This window comes from Panulirus ornatus, chromosome 38 (genome assembly GCF_036320965.1).
Source record: "Panulirus ornatus isolate Po-2019 chromosome 38, ASM3632096v1, whole genome shotgun sequence".
Taxonomy (NCBI): domain Eukaryota; kingdom Metazoa; phylum Arthropoda; class Malacostraca; order Decapoda; family Palinuridae; genus Panulirus; species Panulirus ornatus.
In genome coordinates, this window is record NC_092261.1 from 6,566,576 (window position 1) to 6,590,556 (window position 23,981).

A 23,981-nucleotide genomic window follows, 5' to 3' on the forward strand; every position below is an offset into this window, starting at 1 on the left:
TGAGGATATTCCTCAAAGGCTCAGTCCTCTGTTCTTAACGCTTCCTCGCTAACGTGGGAGACAAAGTATAAAATAAAATCATATATATATATATGGGAGTGGATCTGGCAGCGGATGGAAACATGGAAGCGGAAGTGGATCATAGGGTGGGGGAGGGGGCGAAAATTCTGGGGGCCTTGAAGAATGTGTGGAAGTCGAGAACATTAACTCGGAAAGCAAAAATGGGTATGTTTGAAGGAATAGTGGTTCCAACAATGTTGTATGGTTGCGAGGCGTGGGCTATGGATAGAGTTGTGCGCAGGAGGATGGATGTGCTGGAAATGAGATGTTTGAGGACAATGTGTGGTGTGAGGTGGTTTGATCGAGTGAGTAACGTAAGGGTAAGAGAGATGTGTGGAAATAAAAAGAGCGTGGTTGAGAGAGCAGAAGTGGGTGTTTTGAAGTGGTTTGGGCACATGGAGAGAATGAGTGAGGAAAGATTGACCAAGAGGATATATGTGTCGGAGGTGGAGGGAACGAGGAGAAGAGGGAGACCAAATTGGAGGTGGAAAGATGGAGTGAAAAAGATTTTGTGTGATCGGGGCCTGAACATGCAGGAGGGTGAAAGGAGGGCAAGGAATAGAGTGAATTGGAGCGATGTGGTATACAGGGGTTGACGTGCTGTCAGTGGATTGAATCAAGGCATGTGAAGCGTCTGGGGTAAACCATGGAAAGCTGTGTAGGTATGTATATTTGCGTGTGTGGACGTATGTATATACATGTGTATGGGGGGGGGGGGGGGTTTGGGCCATTTCTTTCGTCTGTTTCCTTGCGCTACCTCGCAAACGCGGGAGACAGCGACAAAGTATAAAAAAAAATATAATATATATATATATATATATATATATATATATATATATATATATATATATATATATATATATGGTAATGTGGCAACTGGAGGACAAGGGGTATCCGGTGAGATCAACAGGAATGGTGAAGAGCTTAAGGAGTTATACGTTGAAAAAGGACTAGTAACGCCTGGTTTAAAAAGGGACAAACACAAGTATGAGTGGTAAGATGATATAGGGTATGACTGGATTTCGTATTCACTGACAAGCGTGTAAGAGAGACTTGGATATGAATAAGTTGAGAGGAAGCTGGTGGGAATTCTGACCATTACCTGGAGGTAAGGGTGAAGATTGGCTAGCATTTCGGGAAAGAGGAAACAATATGAGAGGAGAAGGCGGTGAATGTAAACGTGGTTGTCTTCTTTTTCCGTTTCATGACTATCTCTATATTCCAATTAAGGCCCAGCCTTGATGTGGACTTTCGTCCGTAACTGAAGTATTCGACACACGTAAAAAAAAAAAAAAGAAAAAGGAGAATTTGATACGTCAGGATTTTAAATGTATATATAGATCATGTTGAGGTACCTGATGATTGGCAGGCTGCACGTATAATGCCACTGTACACAGGTAAGGGGTAAAAAGGTGAGCGTTCGAACTACTACGGAATACGTTTGCTGGGTGTACCTGGTAAGTTGCATAGGGATGCGGTGATTTAGAGGGTTAAGGCACGTACAGAGAGCATCAAATTGTGGAAGAATAATGTGGTTTCAGAATTGGTAGACGATGTGTGCTTTGAAAAATGTGAAATACTTAGAAAAACAATGATTTTGGTATAAGGTTATTGATCTGGAGAACACATATGATAGGGTTGATAGAGATGCTTCGTGAAAGGTTTTACGAATAAATGGTATGTGAGGAAAGCTAAGGGGAACTGAGATTTTACCAGGAGTAAAAGGTTTGAGTACGAGTAAAAAGAGGAGAGTGAATGGTTCCAGGTGAAGAGTGATACGGATAGTGTGTTGAGGGAGGTAAATACAAGGGTCTTGGAGAGAGGATTAAGTATGCATTCTGTAGGGGGATGAGGTGGCCTTGAAAGTGAGTCAGTTGATGTTTGCTGATGGCACAGCATTAGTGAGATTCGAGCGAGAAACAGCAGTTGATGACCGAATTTGAGAGCGTGAGAAGGGAATAAGTTGAGAATAAATGTGAACACAAGCAAGATTATTAGATTCAGCAGGGGCAGAGAAAGAGATTGGCTGAGGTTAGTGTTTGAATGGAGAAAATTTGGAAGCGAAATGTTTTAGATACCTGATAGAGGAAATGGCAGCGAATGGAAAGGGCAAAGGCTCTAGGAACATTGAGGAACGTGTACAGAGATCATTATGTGGGGGCGAAAGTGGGTATGTTTTCAAGTACCGTAGTCCCAACGATGTTGTTCGCATGCGAGGCATGGACCATAAATGAACGAAGAAGAGTGGATGTGCTGGAAATGAAATATCGAAGAACATTATGTGTTCTGAAGTGGTTTGATCGAGTAAGACACTTAAGGTAAGGTAGAGATGTGGTAATAAGAAGAATGGTCGAGAGAGCTGAAAAGAGCGTGCTGAAATGGTGTGGATATATGGAAAGAGTTAATGAGGTAAAGTTGACCAAGAGGATAAATGCGACAGAGGCGAGGCGGACAAGGAGTAGGGTTAATTTAATACTGGAAACTGAAGAATGGAGTGAAAACGATTTTGAGTGACCGAGACCTGAACATTCATGGAAGGTTTAAGGTGCGCACTGGGGAGAGTAAACTGTGCTGTCACTGGACTTAATCAGGGAATATGAAGTGACTTGGGGTAACCACTGAAAGGTCTGAGGAGTCTGGTTCTGGATCGGGACTATGGTTTTGGTGCATTACACATGACAACTATAGAACTGATGTCAGCGAAATAAGCCATTCTTTCGTCAGTTCTGGCGCTATTCGCTACAGAGGGAATCGATGAAAAAGTATAACATATATATATATATATATATATATATATATATATATATATATATATATATATATATATTTGCTTTTCCCGCATTAGCGAGGTAGCGTCAAGAACAGAACTGAGCCTTTGAGGAAAAATCCTCCTATGGCCCCCTTCTCTGTTTCTTCTTTTGCAAAAGTAAAGTAAAAACTGGTGTTATAGGACTCTGCCTCTAGTGGCTTCACCGCAAGTAAAAAGACAAGTTTGAAATGGCAGTACCATAAGATTTTCTGACTGTACCGCACCCTCGAAGTACAGGAACATTACTATCTCAATTATCATTATTACTTTCTAACCCCGAGACCCTCTCCTTAAGCATTTACACCTTTTAAGAAGCACTTCACATAGGCACACAAAAAATGGACGAGCTCAACAGGAGACAGTAGTTCATCAAGCGACTCCGGCCAATGATGTTACAGCACCGCCCAAGGTTTAAACCACTTGCAGGCGGGATAAGTTTGTATCAATGGATTGTAAGAGTACAAAGACTCAAGGATTTCCCGCTCCATATGCATTCCACCATTTCCCTGCTAGTGAGTGTAGGGCAGCTTTCAAACTACAGGAGTCCCTCCCCTCCAGTTTTTGCTTTTCCAAAAGGGCTCAGCAGGGGAGGGTGGCCAAGCAAGGACTTTCCGTCTACGGGTCAGTCCTGTTCTTGACGCTATGTCGCTAACGCGGGAAATGGCGATATATATATATATATATATATATATATATATATATATATATATATATATATATATATATATATATATCAAAAAAGTATTATAACCTGTCGGAAAGAAGGCAATCGTACAAATGAGTCGGTTTAATTTCAAGATAGCATTGAATGCTGACTTCTGTTATCCTCAGAATTGTTATACATGTTGTTCTCATTTCATATCATATTCTTATTCTACATATAAGCTAAATGCCCAATAAATCTTATCTATCTATCAATCACGTTCAACCCTGCTACAACCTACACCCATCCAACCTCTATGGACGTCGGCAGCATACTGACGAGTTTGCCTTGCGCTCCCGAGGTATAGACAAAATAAGTCAAAAATATCTGCTTCTCGATAGATGGCGTGCACCAGTGTACAAAACAGAACACTATCATAATTGAATATTAAATACCCTAAAAAGTTTACCAAAATGGCTAAGATATATCAATGATAGATTTTGACTCTACTCTGAAAAACAAGCTTTCCGAGTGCAATAATCATTAAGTTGAGTCTGTGTCCTTATGATTGTTCGTAGTCGTTCGTTCTGAAAGTGTAAATCTTTAAGTAAATTATAACTTTATAAGAGTCGAGGCGTAAATGACAATTGAAAACATAAACATGGGGTAAGTACGGCATCTCTCCACATGTACGTGTGAATTCTAGTATTATATCTATTCTATTTTGTTAATGAAAGGGAAATTCTTGGCGAGCCCAGCCCCCCTTCTCCAATGTTGTGTCTGGATGAGAATCTGTCAATAAAGGGATGCTGGGGGAAGCAACTTCACTGTAAAGTATTACACTTCATCGTGAAACAGAACGGTAAAATTCAAATACTTTAAATATTATAGTCCTATAACTGTGTTCCGAGGGGGTAGGTGGGTATTAAGGACAGACTGAGTGATTAAGTTGGTAGCAGACATGTTGAGATGGGCAGGTCTAGATGTCAGAGATGCTCAGAATTGGGGAAATTTCCGTGTTTTAGTTAGCCCAATTAAACTACAATGAGGCCAGGAAGTATAGCAATTACTAATCTCTCTGGTTTGGGTGAACTTGAAAAAGCAATTCTTAAGTGGTTAAAGTCTAAGGATATTATTAAGCTTAGTACAATTATTTTCAGGATGAAACTCCACCAGGTGATATTATGTGCTGTCTAGGGTAATAATAGAGTTCAGGGCACATGGAAATTAACTTCGAAATATAATCGATTTTTTTTGTAAAGACTGAACTGTTTATAGAATATATACTAATAAATGGCATAGCATGAATTAGATAGTTTTTCGTGTTTTTTGGGGGGGCATCACAAAAGTACCAACTGCATTGAACTCATTTTTTGAAATAGTTGTGCACCAGCAGTTTGGAGGACTCATGTAAAAGTGGCAATATTTGACATTCTCCAGCCATTATAATGATTTTAGAGTAGAAAGGGCTTTAAATTTGAAGGAATATATCGTGCTGAATGTTGTATAGATAAGTAATATATTAATAACTCAGCATAATTAATGATAATCATCTAACTTCCCCTAGTAGCCTAGAGTTACCATAGACTTTAATGTTATGGTCAAAGTGCATGGTGTCGGAATATGTGTGTGTGCAATGTTACATTATTTACTGTCTGGGCTGATGTGCTGGAATCAGTTTTCAAGCACAGGATCAAGCACTCAGAACTAAAAAGCTCAAGAAACATGAGAGGTAAGTTTAAGTAAATGTTGCTGTCACACTTCCCGAAATTAAAAGAACTTATGATAACCTAATGTAACTTTCCCCAACTACTCAGTTTAGAATTACTTTAAATTTCAGTGCAATAGACAAAATATTCCAAGGTTAGCTTTCATTTGCTATATGTCACATGGTCAAGTAGCCAAGCAGTGGAATTACTATCTATCCAGTATCCTTAACTGTGAAACAACACAGAAATCCAACAAGATTGTAATTGAGACATTGAAATATACCAGTAATGCTGTGGAGACTCAGTTAACCTTTAGAATTTTTGTTTAGTAACAGTTCTCTGTATGCATTTTCATTCAATACCCATCCTAACTGTGAGACATTATACTTCCAACCCTCTGAAAGATGGTTGTTTTTTAAGAAATGTGAAAAAGTTTCTCATGAAATGAAAGAATATCATACAAGAGAACAAATGTAAAACTAATTGAGCCTCAACTTATCAAGGGTGAAATGAAATATTTCTAGTTAGAGAACATTACAACAATGCTGGTACGTATTACACTCTGATTTAAACTTGTCTTGCCAGGTGGCACTTGGTTCATTTTTGTATCAGCACAAATTTCACTAGTTGGCTGAGTGTCCTGTGGTGTTACAAGTTTATATCACTGACTGTACTATAATGCTCTTGGATTTCCAAAAATTTTGGTGGAGTTGTGTAGTTTCTCTTGCTCAAAGAGACCCTTTCTGTCTACAGGAATCCAAACAGTGCTCACTGATCACTTGTAAATGGAGAGCATAACAGTCACTTACTTTTCATATAACACCAAAAGTACAGTATCAGCTTCTAGTGCCAAACATCTTTGATTGTGACTCTAAATACAATCTTAATAATGCTATCAATGGCAGTCGGGTTTTGAGGAAGAGAAGACAATGTATATGGTATCTTTTTTTTTTTTTACTTTTCCTTCACACATTTATATTTATTTTTGTGAGGTAGGGTGACATTGGGAATGAATGAAGGCAAGCAAGTATGAATGTGTACATGTGTATATATGTATATGCATGTGTATATGATATTTATATGTATGTATATGTATGTGTATGTGCATTTATGTATATATTTGTGAATGAGTGGATGGGTCTTTCTTCTTCTGTTTCCTCGCGCTACCATGCTGACACGGGAAACAGCGATCAAGTATAATGACAATAATATATATATAATGTATTTTTTTTCTTTTCTTTGTCGCTGTCTCCCGCGTTTGCGAGGTAGCGCAAGGAAACAGACGAAAGAAATGGCCCAACCCACCCCCATACACATGTATATACATACGTCCACACACGCAAATATACATACCTACACAGCTTTCCATGGTTTACCCCAGACGCTTCACATGCCTTGATTCAATCCACTGACAGCACGTCAACCCCGGTATACCACATCGCTCCAATTCACTCTATTCCTTGCCCTCCTTTCACCCTCCTGCATGTTCAGGCCCCGATCACACAAAATCTTTTTCACTCCATCTTTCCACCTCCAATTTGGTCTCCCTCTTCTCCTCGTTCCCTCCACCTCCGACACATATATTCTCTTGGTCAATCTTTCCTCACTCATTCTCTCCATGTGCCCGAACCATTTCAAAACACCCTCTTCTGCTCTCTCAACCACGCTCTTTTTATTTCCACACATCTCTCTTACCCTTACGTTACTTACTCGATCAAACCACTTCACACCACACATTGTCCTCAAACATCTCATTTCAAGTGTGTGTGTGTATATATATATATATATATATATATATATACACACACACCTGAGCCTGGTACCCATGTTATTTTATCGACCAACCTCTTAGGGTGGATGAACAGCTGGGTTGACTGTGGACTGAGTGCCACAACCAGAAATCGAACATGTATGCTCGACCCTGGGCAGCCCATGAATATATCATGGTCAGGAATGCTAACCGTTAATTATAATTTGCATGCTCATCAATGTGCTTGCTGTTTTCTTGTGGCTGTCGTGACAGATGTGTGTCATCACCTCTCCATCAGTTCATCAGCATGCTTAGATTACATTACTCAATACATGTATTTGTTTTCATTTCAAAACGTTAGACATTCAGAGACTTTATAACACACTTACTTATTCATTATGTTTCATAAGATAGTTTTCAGATAGTCATACATTACTCAGTTTTATACACTTTTGTTGTTGCATAGTACATGAGCCATCTGCATATGTTCCTACAATCATCTGCTCTACAATATTCCACTCCTATTTCCTCCACACCATAATCAAGATGTTTCCTGATATTATAAAAAATCACATTCAGCATCCACTAATCAGTATAACAATCATTAATCTCCAAGAAATGGTCACTAATTTGGTGGCCTGAGCACACATGGATGCATGACAATGTTGCAGAAAGCAGCAGAGAACATGCTTGGGAGGGACAGGGCTATTTGTTCTTCCTCTGTTATGTGGGTAACTAACACAGCAGGATATTTTATCTTTAGTTAGTAGCAGTTGCTGGTAACATCAGGTTTTTTAGCATATCTAAAAAGCACACCTTTGAATTAAATTGAGGGTGGCAAGAGGCAACCTACACAAGTATGGTTGCACTAAGTGTGTTAGGCACATCTGAATGTTTGCAGGTGATAAGGTCAAATTGTGAAAAATTATACTTTTGAGTCCCTATAGAAATAATATATGGACTATGAAGAAATTTATTATGGACTTGTTTAGTAGGAGTGATTTTAACCAGTGCAGCACAGTTTGGAATTTTTTTTTTTTTGTCTATGATAATATATGTGATAGTTGAGAGGACTGTGGCATTCAGGAAAAATGTGAGGTTCGTAATTGTAAATGTGTGGAGTACTCATAGAAGTCAACAGAACTTATAAAAGTTTACCTTATTTCCAACTACAGCTGATATTCATATCAATTTTCAGTGGTAGGTGAAACCGATCAGACACCCTCGATTTCACCATAACGCTCGGTACCTGAAAATGTAAATATTGTAGAAGACATGCACTGGGTGGCTAGCGAGCCTCACTTTCGTTTACTTATGCTATGAATCATTGTTGCTAAAATAAGTTATATGAGGTTTTTATAGATTCAGTTGAATAATACAAGTGTTTCTCAATCTTTAAAGTTACTTGTCCCCACATTTTCTTTGATCTTTGTAGCCTTTCCTATTAGCCTTTCTTTGTCTTTTTTGGATAAAAAAATTACACAGCACCAATCTTAATCACATATTTTTGAGTATAAGCAGGCGACTGATAAGTATTTCTTCCATATCCACATCACATATTTTGAGTATAAGGAGGCAACTCATATGTATCTCTTCCATATCCACAAGTTATTTCTGTGGTGCCTTGTAGTAAAATTTCACCATCATATTTTTGATGTTAGATATGAAAAATATGCGATTGTCATTGCCATGTGTTTTCATCCAGTTTTTGTTCTCCGTGTACTTGTCATTGCCATGTGTTTTCATCCAGATTTTGTTCACTGTGTACTTTTGTGTGCTCAGGTTCAACTGAGAAGATGAACCACATTAAAAATACATTTTAATTGTACAATATGACAATAGACAATAATGCCATCGATGTATTTTGACTGCTGGATAACATTGAAAACAAAGATAAATCTTGGAACCAAGGATGTTTAGTTAAATTTATTACAATTTTTAATGTTTTAAAAAGTGAGTGTATAAATCTGTAGACCACAGGCCAGTACTGACATAGCTTGGCCATTATCAAGAAGGGCAAGAGGGATTGCCCTCTCCATATGTGTATTTGATAGATACTCCATTGTATTTCAGGTAGCAGAAACCATTGAAACTCACACAAACTTATGGTTTGCTAGAGGTAACGGGAGGTCTTATAAGAAGAAATTGAAGACGGTTGGAGAAAGAACTGCTCTTTAGGGAACTCCTTTTAAGAAATGAAGGGTTTTAGAGGTGACGCTATTGTGAAGATCCTAGCATGGCAGCCATATACGAAATTGTCCAATCACTTTTCAACAATGTTGTGGAGGGTGGTGACAGTATCTTTTGTCTGATGTGTTGGGACAGCTTCTCATTAGTGGGACTCTGGTAACAGGTTAGGGAAGATGTCTGTGGCCATGAGTATTCTACAGGACACAGGCTGTAGTTGGTGAAACCATCTAGGATTGGGATATGTTGTGTGGGGTCTCTTGTACAGTGTGGTGGTAGAGTGACTGGGAATGAAGCCATACTGCATAAGTTAAGGTGGGATATTTTGCCTGATTATTATGTGGATCAGTTTTTTGCAGTTTGGTTACTGAGTACAGAATTGATATTGGGCTGTAGAAGGGTGTGCTGAAATGGTTTAGACATACAGTGCAAATGAGTGAGAAGAGGTTACAAAGAGTATATTTGTGTTAGAAGTGGAGGGGACCAGGAGAATATGAGATAGAGGGATGGATTGAAAAAGATCTTGAGTGCTCAGGGCCTGAACATGCTGGAGGATGAAAGGTGTGTTTGGGGATAGAGTGAATTGGGGGATTGTGTGATATACAGGGGACGATGTGCTGTTAATGGATTGAACCAAAGCATGTGAAGCAAGTGGGAAAGCTAAAGAAAGGTCATACATTATGCATCAACTATAGAATGGATGTGAGCAAATGAGGCCTTTTATTTGTCTGTTCCTGTTACTGCTTTGCTAATGCAGGAAATGGTGAATAAGTATAAAAGATAGAAAATTCATTATTTCTCTTCATTTATTATACTTGATTGTTGTTTCCTGTGTCAGCGAGGTAGCGCTAGGAAATAGACAAAGAATGGCCCATCCACTCACACACAAACACACACACAGCGGATGGAACCATGGAAGCAGAAGTGAATCATAGGGTGGGGGAGGGGGCGAAAGCTCTGGGAGTGTTGAAAAATGTGTGGAAGTCGAGAACGTTATCTTGGAAAGCAAAAATGGGTATGTCTGAAGGAACAGTGGTTCCAACAATGTTATATGATTGTGAGGCGTGGGCTATAGATAGAGCTGTGCGGAGGAGGGTGGATGTGCTGGAAATGAGATGTTTGAGGACAATATGTGGTGTGAGGTGGTTTGATCGAGTAAGTAATAATAGGGTAAGAGAGATGTGTGGTAATAAAAAGAGTGTCGTTGAGAGAGCAGAAGAGGGCATTTTGAAATGGCTTGGTCACATGGAGAGAATGAGTGATGAAAGATTGACAAAGAGGATATATGTGTCGGAGGTGGAGGGAACGAGGAGAAGTGGGAGACCAAATTGAAGGTGGAAATGTGTAGAAGGCAAGAACATTACCTTGGAGAGCAAAAATGGGTATATTTGAGGGAATGGTTCTAAGAATGTTACATGGTTGCAAGGCATGGGCTATAGATAGGGTTGTGCAGAGGAGGTGGATGTGTTGAAAATTGAATGTTTGAGGACAATATGTGGTGTGAGGTGGTTTGGTCGGGTAAGTAATGAAAAGGCAAGAGAGATGTGTGGTAATAAAAAGAGTGGTTGAGAGAGCAGAAGAGGGTGTAATGCACCGAAACCATAGCTCCTTATCCACATCCAGGCCCCACAGACCTATCCATGGTTTACCCAAGACAATTCACATGCCCTGGTTCAGTCCACTGACAGCACATCAACCTTGGTATGCCAAAACGATCCAATTCACTCTATTTCTTGCACACCGCTCACCCCCCTGTATGTTCAGATCCAGATCGTTCAATATGTTTTTCACTCTATCCTTCCAACTCTAATTTGGTCTCCTGCTTCTCCATGTTCCCCCACCTGACACATAAATCCTCTAAGTCAATCTTTCCTCACTCATTCTCTCCATGTCTTAACCATTTCAACACCCTCTTCTGCTCTCTCAGCCACACTCTTTTAATTTCCACATTTATCTCGTTTTCATTACTTATGAAAAAATGTATATAAGTACAATAATGGAACTTGTATTTTGGAAATTGACATGACTGCATTTATCTTTTTTCATATCTTGTGGATAGCTGCTGCCAGCTGATCTGCATCCATTTTTGTTGTCTATGTGTAGTGTCTGGATCATGTTTCATAACTGCCGCTGTCTTGTTTCACTTCTTCCTTTTTCATCTTTGTATTCTAGATCACCAAGTTCATCAGACTCAATTCATCTGGGATATCAACAATTCTTACAGTATCTATTCCCTGAGCTTTAGATGGACCGGCAGGGGCCAAAGATGGTCCAGTAGTGGATGGACATCATAATCTCCCCAAAATTCTGATGGTAATGTGACCCATATTATCAGGAACAAATGACTCATTGTCTGCCATTTTTTAATAGTCATCACTTTTCCTCCCATTAATACCCCAGATGAGAAATTTAAGAGGGATATAGCTACGTACCACAGTGAATGTAAGTTCATTTGGTGGTGCTGTTGCTGCACCCTACAGTGAATGGGCTAATTCTGGTACTGTCTTTGTTGCCTTTATCTGAACCTTCCCTGTTTTCTTTGTGCTTTTGTAGTGTGTTGACTAACTTGCAGAGCATATTCTAGTTTTGGCCTAATGCAGGATGTGAGCAGCTTGGTGAGTATATCCTTATCCTCATCTTTGAATGCTGTTGTAACATGCCAGGAGATAGTTTGTCTCTTTTACTATTCTTCTTATCCGCAACTCTGGTGACAGGTTAGGGAAGATGTCACCTCCCAATTCTCTTTTTCTCTTGTACTCCAGCAGCTTGTAATCTGCTACATGATATTCATATGGAGGCGTTCTCTCACTGTGTACCATCATTATCTTATTTTCAATTGTGTTGAATTCCATCAACCATGTATTGGACCACCTGTGGAGTTTAAGTACCCTAGTAAGTTGATGCAATCATCACTTTTTACTTCCTGTAAGACCTTAGCATCATCAAGAAACATTGTTCAGGTAGAAGCCCAACCCTTTTAGCAAGTCATTCACAGAGATCAAGATCATCAGTGGTTTCAGGAAAGAACTGTCCTTTGTTCCCTTGATGTAAGATGATAATCTGTCCATTAAAGGAGTCTTCCCCCTTTTTCATACTTGGGGATCCAGCTTTTTTTTCCATCCATCCCTGTGATATAGTGTCAAATGCTTTCTAGCTGTCCAGATATATTGATTCCATCCAGCATTCTCTTTTATCTAAAACAGAGCTTGCTCTCAGAGAAACCTAACAGGCTCATTACAAATGACCTCTCTTTCCTTGAAATCATGTTGTGTATCATTTTTTGTCTAAGTGAAAAATCATCTGTTTGCTCTGATTATCTTTCCAGTACTTTAGTCTACAGTTGTCAGGAAGACGTCTGAAGTTCAGTCCATCCTTTTGGTCTCCTTTAATATCAATAGGTATGATTTTTGCTCTTTTCCTCTCCCTTGGCTTCTACCATCTATTGACATATTGAACATTTCAAGTGATTTGTCAAGTGTATCTGCACACATCTTCACCATATATGGAGATATTTCATCAGGACCCATATATGGGTCAAGAACAATTAGTATTCTTTTTGTGTACTCTGTAGGTATTTTGGTCTTTCCAAAACCTCCACCATTTCATCTCATTGGTGTTGTGTGTATACTTAGTGTCTTTTACTGTGAAAATATATCTGAACTATCATTCGTTTCCTCGCATCTCTGTATATCTTTAAAATTCTTCCGTCTCACTGCTTTCACCTTATTTGCTGCTCTTCTGCAACATAACTTATAAATAAGGTTTCCTTTCCAACCCTCAAATTATTTTGTAAGTTGTTTAAAGAATGAATTTAACTTTGCAGTTCTATAGATAATCAATTGACAATTGAAAAAATTACTTCAGAAGTATATATGCTCCACTTATTCCATCACTTTAATAATATCTAGAACTTTGTAGAATATTTTTGTTTGTTTATTACAAGCATAAAGGTAATATTCACCTTTTTCACAAAATTTACATAATACTTCCTTTGCTGATTTCTACAAGTTTTCACCCGCTTCTTTGTTAATCAGCCCCACACTTTTGTGGATTTTCACCGCCCTCTCCATCATTAATTTATAATATCTGCTATTATATCACAAAAAGTATTTATTTTTTGCTTTCCATGTGCCAGCCTTAATATTTTTTTTTAGATAAATAATATCAAGGGGAAATTGACTCAATGATAGAAATTATAACTTTGTGAGAGAATTAATTAGATAATAATCTTTTACGTTAAAGAAAGGTCGATAGTAGGAAGGTGCTATGAAAACAAAGGAAATTTTGGAGATGAATAATGTAAGAATAAGGGAAGTAAGGTACATTTAGAGTCTAATAATGTAAAACTAAGGGAAGTAAGGAACATAGTATCAATCAGTAAAAATTTGTAAACGATACTTAACTTCAACTAGGAGCCAGCATTTAAGATGCCTTATTTTCTATGTTTTATCATGTCCTGTTTACATTGTGTGGAGATTTGTGTGCTGCGTGGCCTTTGTGTGCACAAACCACATACTTACAGAAAGTAACGATTTAGGATTCCAGAACTCAAAGAACACGATAAATTAATTCCGAGATTAGATTACATCTATGGTAATGAAAGAATCAGTGAACATGGTTTGGTCTACGCTAAGAGGGAATCCTACAGTCCATACTAAGTGCATTCCAAGTTTTTTCTACTTTGGTGCCTCTTGATTTGGCCTATTGAAATAGCCTACAACAATGAAGAGCTAACATGGCCCATTAAAATATAAACTACAGTGGTGAAGAGCTAACTTACAGCTTGTAGGAGGGGTAGGGCCTTATTCTATGAGTGGAGCCAGTAAGAAACTACGGGTTACCTACCTTGTTTTAGACAATCGAAGGGATGACAGGTGTTTCCAGTAATGGCAGTGTCACATACGCACGTTTCCTGGCAATTTTTCTCCTTCAGGAACTGGTTTCCTTCACATTAGAGAATGTTTCCGCCCATTTTCCCGGGTAAAACTGAATGTCCACCATGCGTGGTTTCTTTTCCTTGCCCGGGTAAACACGAGTCAAAAGAGCATTAGGATTATTTTAAATGAAAGCAATGATAATTAATTAACTAATAATATTTTTACGATGACCTTCAATAGTACTGACGTGCATTTTTTTATGCTCGAGAGTTCATACTTTTATAATAGAATTCCAAATAGATCCTTTTTTAATTTTGATTTGAACGGCACATTCTGTTTCGCTCGTCTTTGTTCAAGATCTCTGATGATCCACTTTTAATACATCTCATAACGTGCCACTCCTATGTCTACTTACGCTTGAGTTAGTATAAAGTATCAGGTAAAGCTACTGCCTCCTCCATATATAAGGTAAGTTCCAACTTTTATTTTTGACTGACTAATTAAGAGTTGAACGAATATGCTGAATTTACTACTCCTATGGCTATGGCCGCCATTGTTAGTCTGTGGTGAGTCGCCTGAAACAGATCTCGAGAGATTCGCATGTAAAAGGGCGCTTGTGACGCCGCCATGATACCTTCTGAAAATGTCAGTTTGCAAATATGATACATAATAGTATGAGCGATGAAAGACTTAGTAAGAAATATAATAGGCCAACGGGTGGACCCGAGAAATACATGTAACGACTGTATAACCTTGTATATAGCGAACCATATTCTTATCAAACAGTGGTTCAGCAAAGCATCTTGATCTAGATAACGAGTTGTAAGATTAAAGATGAATCTCCAGACCCAACTTTTCGTAGATATAACGAGTTAGAGGAAGGGACAGGGATGAGGGGTAATTCCATTGTAATAGGGGCTATATGAAAGAAAAGGTGTTCAAATTGAAAAGGGGAATGTAATTCCACTCCGCAGTTTTTTTTTTAAGCTATCACTGACTACCCGCTGCTGCCCATAGCCTTCTACTGTCCCCGTTACTGCTGTTGTTGATACAGTTTATTTCCGGCGTTTTTCTCAAGGGTATACCTGAATTTATAGAATATTTATCTGAACGACTTTTGAATGCATTTATAGTCTTAGCATTGACTACGTTTGACGGTAACTTATTCCAATGATCAACACCTATAAAAAAAGAAGCTTTTTCCCACGTCCGGAGTACATGTTAGCATTGAGTTCTATTCCATGTCCTGGTAACCGTATTTTCTTATCTTTCGAATTGATATTCTGATTTTCTTTATCGAACTTGTTCAGAATTTTAAAACTTGGATTAAGTCCTGCGAAGTCTCGTTTTTAAGGGAGAAGGGATCCAGTTGTTTTAGCCCCTCTTTGTATGCCATCTTTCTAAGGGATGGGATCAATTTTGTCGCGCATCTTTGTTCTTGTTCTGTTTTTCCTCGTTTTTTTTTTAAATATGTAGTTTGGGAATCAAAATTGGACTATATTCAAAGTGTGGTCTTATTAGGGAATTTTGAAGTGTGAAAATTGTTTCTGGTGTCTTGTAAACTATGTTCCTGGCTATAAAACCTAACATTTGGTTGCATGTTTTACTCGCTTCTTGACGCTGTTTAGTGTGCTTCATATTGTTGCTAATGACAGCTCCAAGGTACTTTTCTTCATTACTTAATTTAGAGAGTTTCCGAATAGTTTGTAGTCGTAACGTATATTCTTGTCTCCAGTGTGCATAACTTTACATTTGTCTACATTAAACTTTTATTTGCCATCTGTCTGATCACTCTGCTAGTAAGTTATCTTTGAATTATTTCCCAGTCCCGCCTGTTTACAGCTCTACATCCTAGTTTAGTATCGTCAGTAAATTTGGAAATCTTGGATATGAGACCGATTTCTAGGTCATTAATGTCTATTAGGAAAAGAATTGGGCCTAGGACCGACCTCTGTGGCACACCACTCGTTATGTTTATCTAATTGAGGCTTCCCCGTTTTATATTATACCCTGCTTTTTCCAGTAAGCCAGTCTCTGATCCATGTACAGAGTTCTCCACTGATTCCGTGTGCTTTGAGTTTATGTAAAGTCTTCTCTGAGGTACTTTATCGTAAGCCCTTTGGAAATGTAAGTATACTTCATCAGATGGTACTTTTTTGTCGCAATTCTGATACATTAAAAAATTCCAGCAAATATGTCAGGTATGATCTATAGCGGAAATCGGGTTGGATGTCCGATATTTTGATTTAGAAATTTGACAGTTTTATCTCGTATTATTTTCTCCATCGTTTTACCCAACAATGACGTAAAGTTATTGGACGGTAGTTCAAGGCATACCTTTTTTCTTATCTATATATAGGAGTAACATTTGCTAGTTTCCATTCAGTTGCTACCTGACCATCCGATAGAGATTAGTTGAATATTTTTGATACGGGGCATATCATCTGTCTCGTGACCTTGAAAAATCTTGGAGCTAAGTTATCTGGGCCGTTGGATTGTTAGGATTTAATGGGTACAGGTATTTAAATACGGAGTTAAAGGAATAATTTAGTATGGTAGCCATTCCCATGTTCGTAGTTAGTGTGTCATGTTCGCTTCGTAATGGTCCATTTGTTTCTTTTACTGTCATCCTTTTTTCTTATATATTTGAAGAATTCCTTGAGATTATTTTTAACTTTCAAGAAATTGTTTCCTCGTATTTACTGTCATGACCTTACACTAGATTTTCATCGGTTCCCATTGATTTAAATTTCTTTGTATTGTTACGGAATTGTGTTGTTCTGTGGGTGCTGGGTTGTATTAATGTCGTGAACTTGGTATTATGAAACAAGTACATGCCCGCTGCTTAGGCCTTGGGAGCAAGGGTGTGGTCAGGCGTAAAGTGGTGTGACAGCTGGTAGGCGACCATGAGTCATTACATGATGTCAGCTCTCACTTACGTTAGAGAGAAGTTTAGCTTTCATGATCTCAGTTTCTTGCCAATCACAGTCGAGATGTGGGCCTGCTCGGTTCACGTTAGTATCTCATTTGCATATATCTCTCAACCAGTCAGAACTGACCCTGTGTAATTATCCCCTGTTTAGTTACCTCTTCCTATAAATACCCACGAGAGGTAGATGCTGTGTTGTTGATTCTTTCAAGCTGCCGGTCCCAGTGAGTAGTGCAGTTTTCTCTTGCCCATAATTTGTAGCCACTGCATTCCACTGTATTTTATTGTATTGCGTTTGTTAACATATGCGTTCAGCATTCGCCCATGTGCACAGAGAACTAGTATTATCATTCTTATAATTGTGTTTTATGTTGATGAAGAGATTTCTTGGTTTAAAAACTCGGATTATGTTTATAGGAAATTTTTGTTCCCTATAAATGATTAATCCCTTTTTTATATTGTTTCTTTAAATTTGAATAACTTTATCGGTGAATAATTTCATCCCCTAGCTTTGGAGTGGCGTTTTCCTTGTTGCTTAACAGTGTTTCGCATTTTAGCAAATTAATCCTATTTTTACATTCATCTACGATTGCTTTGAATTATTGCAAGTTCTCTTCGTGATTCGTGGAATATGTTTATTTTCAATCTCAAGTAGTGTGTTTTTAGAATTATTCCACATGCCCTCTAATGTGTGAACGTCTAGAAGTTTTGTCTAATTGGTACTGCGAATTTCGTGTCCAATGTTTTCAAAATTTGCTCGCTTGTAATCTGGGATCAGATGTTTGTCATTTATTTCAAAATCTAAATTTCTAATCTTATCAAACTTTAATCTCTGTTTGATAAACTCTCACCTACTTCGCAAGAGTTGATTAAGTTTGTGTCTCTGGTGAGTCCAAGATCAAGGATGTTTTTACCTCTTGTTGGTTTTTTATTAACTTCTAGAAAAGCGTCTTAATCAGTTCCGTAAGTCTCGATCCTTCTCGGTCACCTGTTAACGTGTTGCAGTTTATGTTTGGATCGTTGAAGTCTCCTACTATTGATTATAATCTCTTTACTGTTTACTGGTTTTGATTTCCTTGTATAGCATATTATCGCCGTCTTATTTTTGCTTAGGTCTGTAACGCTGATACGTAATATACTTGTGAACTGTCGGTAATGTCGGTGTAAAGAGAGTCGTAAGGGCGTGTCTCTACTTTGCATATCTTAATAGCAATTGGATCGTTATCAACGTAGACCAAAACTCAACCACCTACCCTGTATAACTGTATAAGGAATCTTTCGTAAATAGTTCGTATTCGGGTATTGCAAACTCGGCGATTAAATGTTATTCTTAAGTTTACCCACGTTTCTGAGGTTGCAATAATGTTCGGTTTTTCAGTAACTGCATAGGATAGATCATCGCGTTTTGTAAATTTTACTTTATTTCTTGACTGAATTTTATTTTATTTATTTTTTTTTATGTCGATATGTGTTTGTATAATTATCACTTAATGTCTACGTGTGCAGTCACAGGAAAGAGACAGTTCTCCATCTGTTTTGGTTTCGCAGCCTTACTCTGACCCTCCCCACACTGGACCCTTCCAGCCTTGGTCCTAAAAGTTATGAGAGTTTGCCTGTAGCTGTGCTAACCCGCTTTTTATATTGCCTGAGTTGTTCTTTGCTAATTCCTCAGCCTGTGTTCCCGCTACTCCCCGAGGACCTCTGTCGCCAAGGTCTCATCCATCCTCTACCCTTAGTCAAACTGAACGCCTTGTTCCTCAGATCCCTTTCACTTTCAGATTCTAGAGTCCCCGACCAGGATGATGCTACGATCATTCTGTACTTCATCTAGTACGTTGAACCTGTTGCGAGTGGTTGTAGGTTCGGTGATGCGGCGACAAGTTTTTCGTTTGCTATCCTGCTGTTTATGCTATTTACCCTAGATGATATACCTCTCTCTGTTTCCTGTGTCGCAACCGCTTTCGCCTCCAAGAACTCAGCTTCCTCTTCCCACCCTTTCATTCTAACATCTAGTTTCTCCAAGGCTTCGCTGTTTTTCCTAATACTTACCGAAAAGCTATCAAACGCGTCGCAGAAGCAAGTGTACTAGCCTTCTTCTCTGAGGAGAAAATCCCTGATGAACTTCCGGTAGCATCTAGGGCAGGCAACTCGAGAAGCTGGAGCCTTCTTCATTGATCTCACAAAGATTCAGACTTCACTGGTGGGTCACTAAGCTGCACACAGAAAGGCCTCCTTGAAACTGGGTCGGCGTGCGCGTAGCTAGAGCACGTCCGTCCTCGACAAGCGTTGGCGGGCAACTCCAACAACAGAAAAACTGGGGTGGGAACAGGGGACGGGGTAGGAGGCAGGGTTGGGGAAAGCTTGAAAAGAGGAGAGCAAGGTGGAGATGAGCGTGTTAGATTGTAGTATTGTGGTGATCTTAGTGAGGAAAAGTGATATGCTTTTGTAAAGACGTAGAAATGTGGTAGGCCTGTTGAACGTGACAGTTTCGTGGGTTGGTAATGATAGGATGAGTGTTTAGGTGTTAGGGGGGGATGGAGCAGCTGACCCACCCGATAGTGTAGCAAATAAGTGGAGTTATTTTGTAATCTTCAAATTTATTGAATTTTGATGAGTTTTTTGTGTATGTCAGTGACAAAAGAACGTTATCAATATAAACTAACTCAAGTGGAAGTAAAACAACTTTGATTTTGATTGAATTCTTGGTTTTCAGAGAAAGTGTAGTTTTTAGTTTGAACAACTAGTGTTTGGTATTTTTTGTTGTTGTGGTAGTGGAAATATCTAACATAAACTTCATTTATACCATAGAGATTTATGTAGGTTTTAGCATAGGCTAACTTTAGTTAAACGTTAAACTAGGGCGTGTGGTATCAGATAAATTGTGTATTTGATACCTTCGTTCCTTGCACTACACTTGTTTTTCTTTCAGTAGCTCTACGAATATATTGCAGAATGCATAGGCTGTTGCTTAAGGCGAAGGGTTTTAGGATGAGAATGTTTAGGAGGAGAGGTGTGAGCTCCAGGCTTATAAGAGTGAAGAGTAAGGGTGTGGTAAATGAAAGTTAGGTTTTTCGTGCAGTTGACACACCATATGCTCACGAAGCTGTTCTATGATACCAGATTCAAGGAACCTTTCTTATAAATGGAATATTTATGTTTTGATATATATAGTATTTGTCCAGTATATAAAACAGGGAATGACATATAAGTAAAATGGCTGCATGATAACTGGAAGCTGTTCATCGCACAGACAGGTGTCACTTGTCATTAAGTCATATTTTCTGGAGAAGAAGGAGAAAGTATTAATGTTTTCCTGTGAGGCTTAACGTCACCATTCATAGGTTGTGCATAACCTTTTCGACCTGTCATATTTCACTGCCACTGGACCGAGGATCACCAGGCGGAGTTAATTAATCAATACGTGGGGTTTGGACAAGCGCTCTAATCTGTTACGTCAAGCCCAATATTGGTTGATTTTCCGGTTATGGTGTTGGGGTTCCATATTAATATTTTCTATGAATAATTACTATCATTTGTTTTTGATTAGGAAGAACATTATCGTTTTAAGTTTACATAAACGTACAAGATAATTTTTGAGATAATAAACGTTAAAAGAGTCAAGGCAATTGAATGCGGCCATCTTTTGATTAAATGCCTTTCTTGACCTAGATACTCATTTTATCGACCAACTCTTAAGGGATGATGAACCGACAGACTTGTGAGGCGGACTGATGCGCTCGACCCCTGGCGGCCCCGTGAATGCGTCTCGGTCAGCAGGCTTTACCGCCATACCACGGAAGTCCATACTTGTAATAGTTGGAGTGCTCCGGCCGAGAGTGGTTGCCAGAGCTGGGGGTTCCTATCATATAGCTAGGCTGAATTAGAACCTAGTAACGCTGTTAAAGCACCAAAACATATTACTTTTTCCCCATGTACCGAATTGGCACAAACGCAGATTTAAGGGACGTGTGTATAAGGCGTGGGTTAGGACAATATGTATATACCTTGTGTGAATACAAAGATAGTGTGTCTATAGGGGATGAGTGTATGTGTGAGGATGGTGAGGTAAGGAGCACGATATGAAGGAAGAGGGCGCTTGTGAGGGATTTACTGATGTGGATAAGAGTGAAGAACTACTAAAGTGTAAGTGTGAGTAAGAAAACATATGTGAATAAAACGTGTGTTGAGGGGGAAGGATACGCATGTTTTGGTAGGGTTTGTTTAGATGACATACATGAATTTGACTATGAGGAAAATGTTTAGTATAAATAGTTTATAGAGGTTGTGTTTGTGGGGAAGGTGAGGATGAGTGGTGTAAGGGTGAGGTTGTTTTGAGAAGTTTCACTGTAGAGGGTGTGAGGAATAGGTCGGGTGGGGGAAGGGGTGTCAGGCTCCGGGTTATCAGGTTTATCGTAACGAACATTCGCAAGGTTGTGTGCGGTCAAGATAGTAAGGGGCAAGGGAAATGAAATCGTATAGATGAGCTGCAGTAAAATTTATGCTCGACGTTATACCATACTGTGAATATCTTTAGTAAGTGTAATATAAACTTGTTTGATGTTAATAACATCGATGGTCCTAATATTCATACCGGACAGGCATTGTGCATGTTTGTAATTACGTTTTACAGTACGGGGATACAGTTCTACGCTCATGGTGCCTCATATCAAACTTTCCGTGCCTTCAGTGAGCGTGTTAATCTTCTGAATACTGTCAGCATACCCAGTTTCGTCAGTTAGTTTACTCCAGTCATCCACCATCCCGATAGTAGAGAAGCACTTATTCCGTGTGCGTATGAGAGAGAGAGAGAGAGAGAGAGAGAGAGAGAGAGAGAGAGAGAGAGAGAGAGAGAGAGAGAGAGAGAGAGAGAGAGAGAGACTCATGTCAGGTGTGGGTCTTCTCTAGAGTATTGCCATGCCTCATATTGATGATATTCTGACCTCTGGTTCTTGTTCTCCCGCCTTCTCCTGTTGTCTCCTCTCTCACAAACTCTTATCCCTCTCCTCCTTCACCTTTACCTTCTTCAAATTCCATATTTCTTCATTCTCACGCTTCCTCATTCTGACCTCAACTTCCTTTCCGTGGCCTCATTCAGTACGTTTGTAGCCTCTTTCTTCATTTGCTCTCACCCATTTCTCTGCTGTTACCTTCATCCTCCCGTACTCTTACCTCTTTCCCCCATGATTCTACACATTTCTTCCCTTATGCAAATTTTTCTCCTTTCCTGCTTTTGTCTTCTCTCACGTTTACTTTTCCCTCCCTTCACTCGTACCTTCTTCCTCATTCACTCATCTTCTCTTCCTTTCTACCTAGTACATCTCTCGTGGTTCATTTACTTCTTCCTCCCAAAATCTTACCTCCTTCTCTCTCTCTCTCTCTCTCTCTCTCTCTCTCTCTCTCTCTCTCTCTCTCTCTCTCTCTCTCTCTCTCTCTCTCTCCACTCGTAATGTCTCACTCTCTCTCACCATCACTCCCTTAGTTTTACTTCTTCCCTTTTTCATATCCCTCTCCCCCTTCTTCCGTCAGGTTTAGCTCCCTACGTCCATACTCCTACCTTTTATCTCCATCCTTCCATATTCTTTGCCTAGTTTTCTCTTTCTTCCCTTACACGTACCTTCCATGGCTTTCCCATCCACGGTGCTGCTCATTTTTTCTCGGCAGATGTAGTGGTCGAAAGTTTTAGGGGGTTGGGGGCGAGCGCCCCTGACAAAAACTGGATGCCAGTGATGTGATTCGCTCATTTTGAGGTTAAAAAATGAAGCAAACGCAAAAAGACTAATTCATTTTTTATTTTCCACGTTTAGTATTTTGGCTGGAGGGCATCCAGGTTTTGAAGCTTGTTGCTGAATGATGTGGGGAAACATTTTCATCCCTTACCTTCCATAGATTTTTTCTTCTTTTCTCCGTTGTTCTTGCCTGCTTCCCCCCTCACTCATGTACGTTATCCACTATTGTCTCGTTTATTTGTCAATTTTTCTTTCTCTCCCTCTTGCCTCCCTTCATCCTCATTCTTACCCCCTCTTACGTTCATTTTTACCTCCTCACTCGTGCTCGTCTTCCTCCTCTTACCTCATTCCTCCATCAGCTTTATCAGTGTCTTCGTGCACTTACATTCTTATTTATACCCTCTTACATTTCTCATTTTTCTTTTCCTCACCCAGTGATGAACTCTCTTACTCTCACCTTTCTTGTTGTCTAACTTTCCCTACGGTCTTGCCTCCCACTTCCCTTACTTCTCCCTCACTTGGCTCCTTCCTTCCTGGCACTCTCCTCCCACCGCTCCCGCTGGGCTCCACGAGTTTTACCAGGTTTCTTGTGGTATGAACTTGTTAATATCTGCATCTTTTGCATGTTTTCGATATCGTGAGTACATTGAGGTGTTTCAGGCATCTTGTGGCAGCACTGTGATATGCCCGGCCTGCAGGGGTATCTCGCACTTTGTCAGCACTCTTGTTACCTTTGGGTACGTTGTAAGATCACTTAGGTAGAACAGTTAGCTGCAATGGAATATGACGCCACTGTTAGCTCATTCAAGATTACACCACATGGGACAGTTGGCTGTGGTGTAGAATGACACCACTGGGATACTTGGCTGTGATGCATCCTGGGGCAGTTTGTTTTGGTGCAGGATCGCACCACCGGAACAGTTGGCTGTAAAGTTAGATCGTGCAACTGGAACCACAGGAACACGTGGCTGGAACAGTGTACTCTGATGTTAGGCCTGAGTATCACGTGTATGTGATGGAAGATCTCACCACTGGAAGAGATGGCTGTGTTGAAGACTGGTATTAGTGAGTTAGTTACCTTTCGCAAGCAAACGTGATATGAGCAGTGGTTGTGGTGCAGTATAAACTGAGATCTCAGGAACATTGGCTGTTTTTCTGTTCACATACCTGTGTTACAGGTGGGTATGGGGCCGGACTCTCCCTTACAGCAGGTTCCCAATACATTAGGTTTCTGCTGAAGTTGGTTCCCTCTTCAGTATGTTCCTGCTACGGTAGGGTTTATGCTACTGTA

The 23,981-nt window shown here is 39.5% G+C and overlaps 2 protein-coding genes across 7 annotated transcripts in view; one reads left to right on the forward strand and one right to left on the reverse strand.

Moving 5' to 3' along the window:
* Nucleotides 1-14,186, reverse strand: part of LOC139760852 (polycomb protein SCMH1-like) — a 96,326-nt gene extending 82,140 nt beyond the window's left edge. Inside the window, exons 1-2 of the mRNA XM_071684546.1 lie at nt 14,004-14,186; nt 8,130-8,220 (exon numbers count right to left, since the gene is read on the reverse strand). The gene's annotated coding sequence lies outside the window, so the exon portion shown is untranslated. The remainder of the gene's footprint in view (nt 1-8,129; nt 8,221-14,003) is intronic.
* Nucleotides 4,065-23,981, forward strand: part of LOC139760854 (uncharacterized) — a 206,610-nt gene continuing 186,693 nt past the window's right edge. For 2 of the 6 annotated variants that reach the window (XM_071684554.1, XM_071684556.1), the window contains exon 1: nt 14,369-14,503. Coding sequence is in view for 1 of the 6 variants with exons in the window: in XM_071684550.1 (XP_071540651.1) it covers nt 4,153-4,178 (26 nt within the window). In the remaining 5 variants the exon portion in view is untranslated. Of the gene's footprint in view, nt 4,179-14,363; nt 14,504-23,981 lie in introns of those variants that run through there. The other 4 variants (XM_071684550.1, XM_071684559.1, XM_071684555.1 and 1 more) reach the window with 4 other exon arrangements.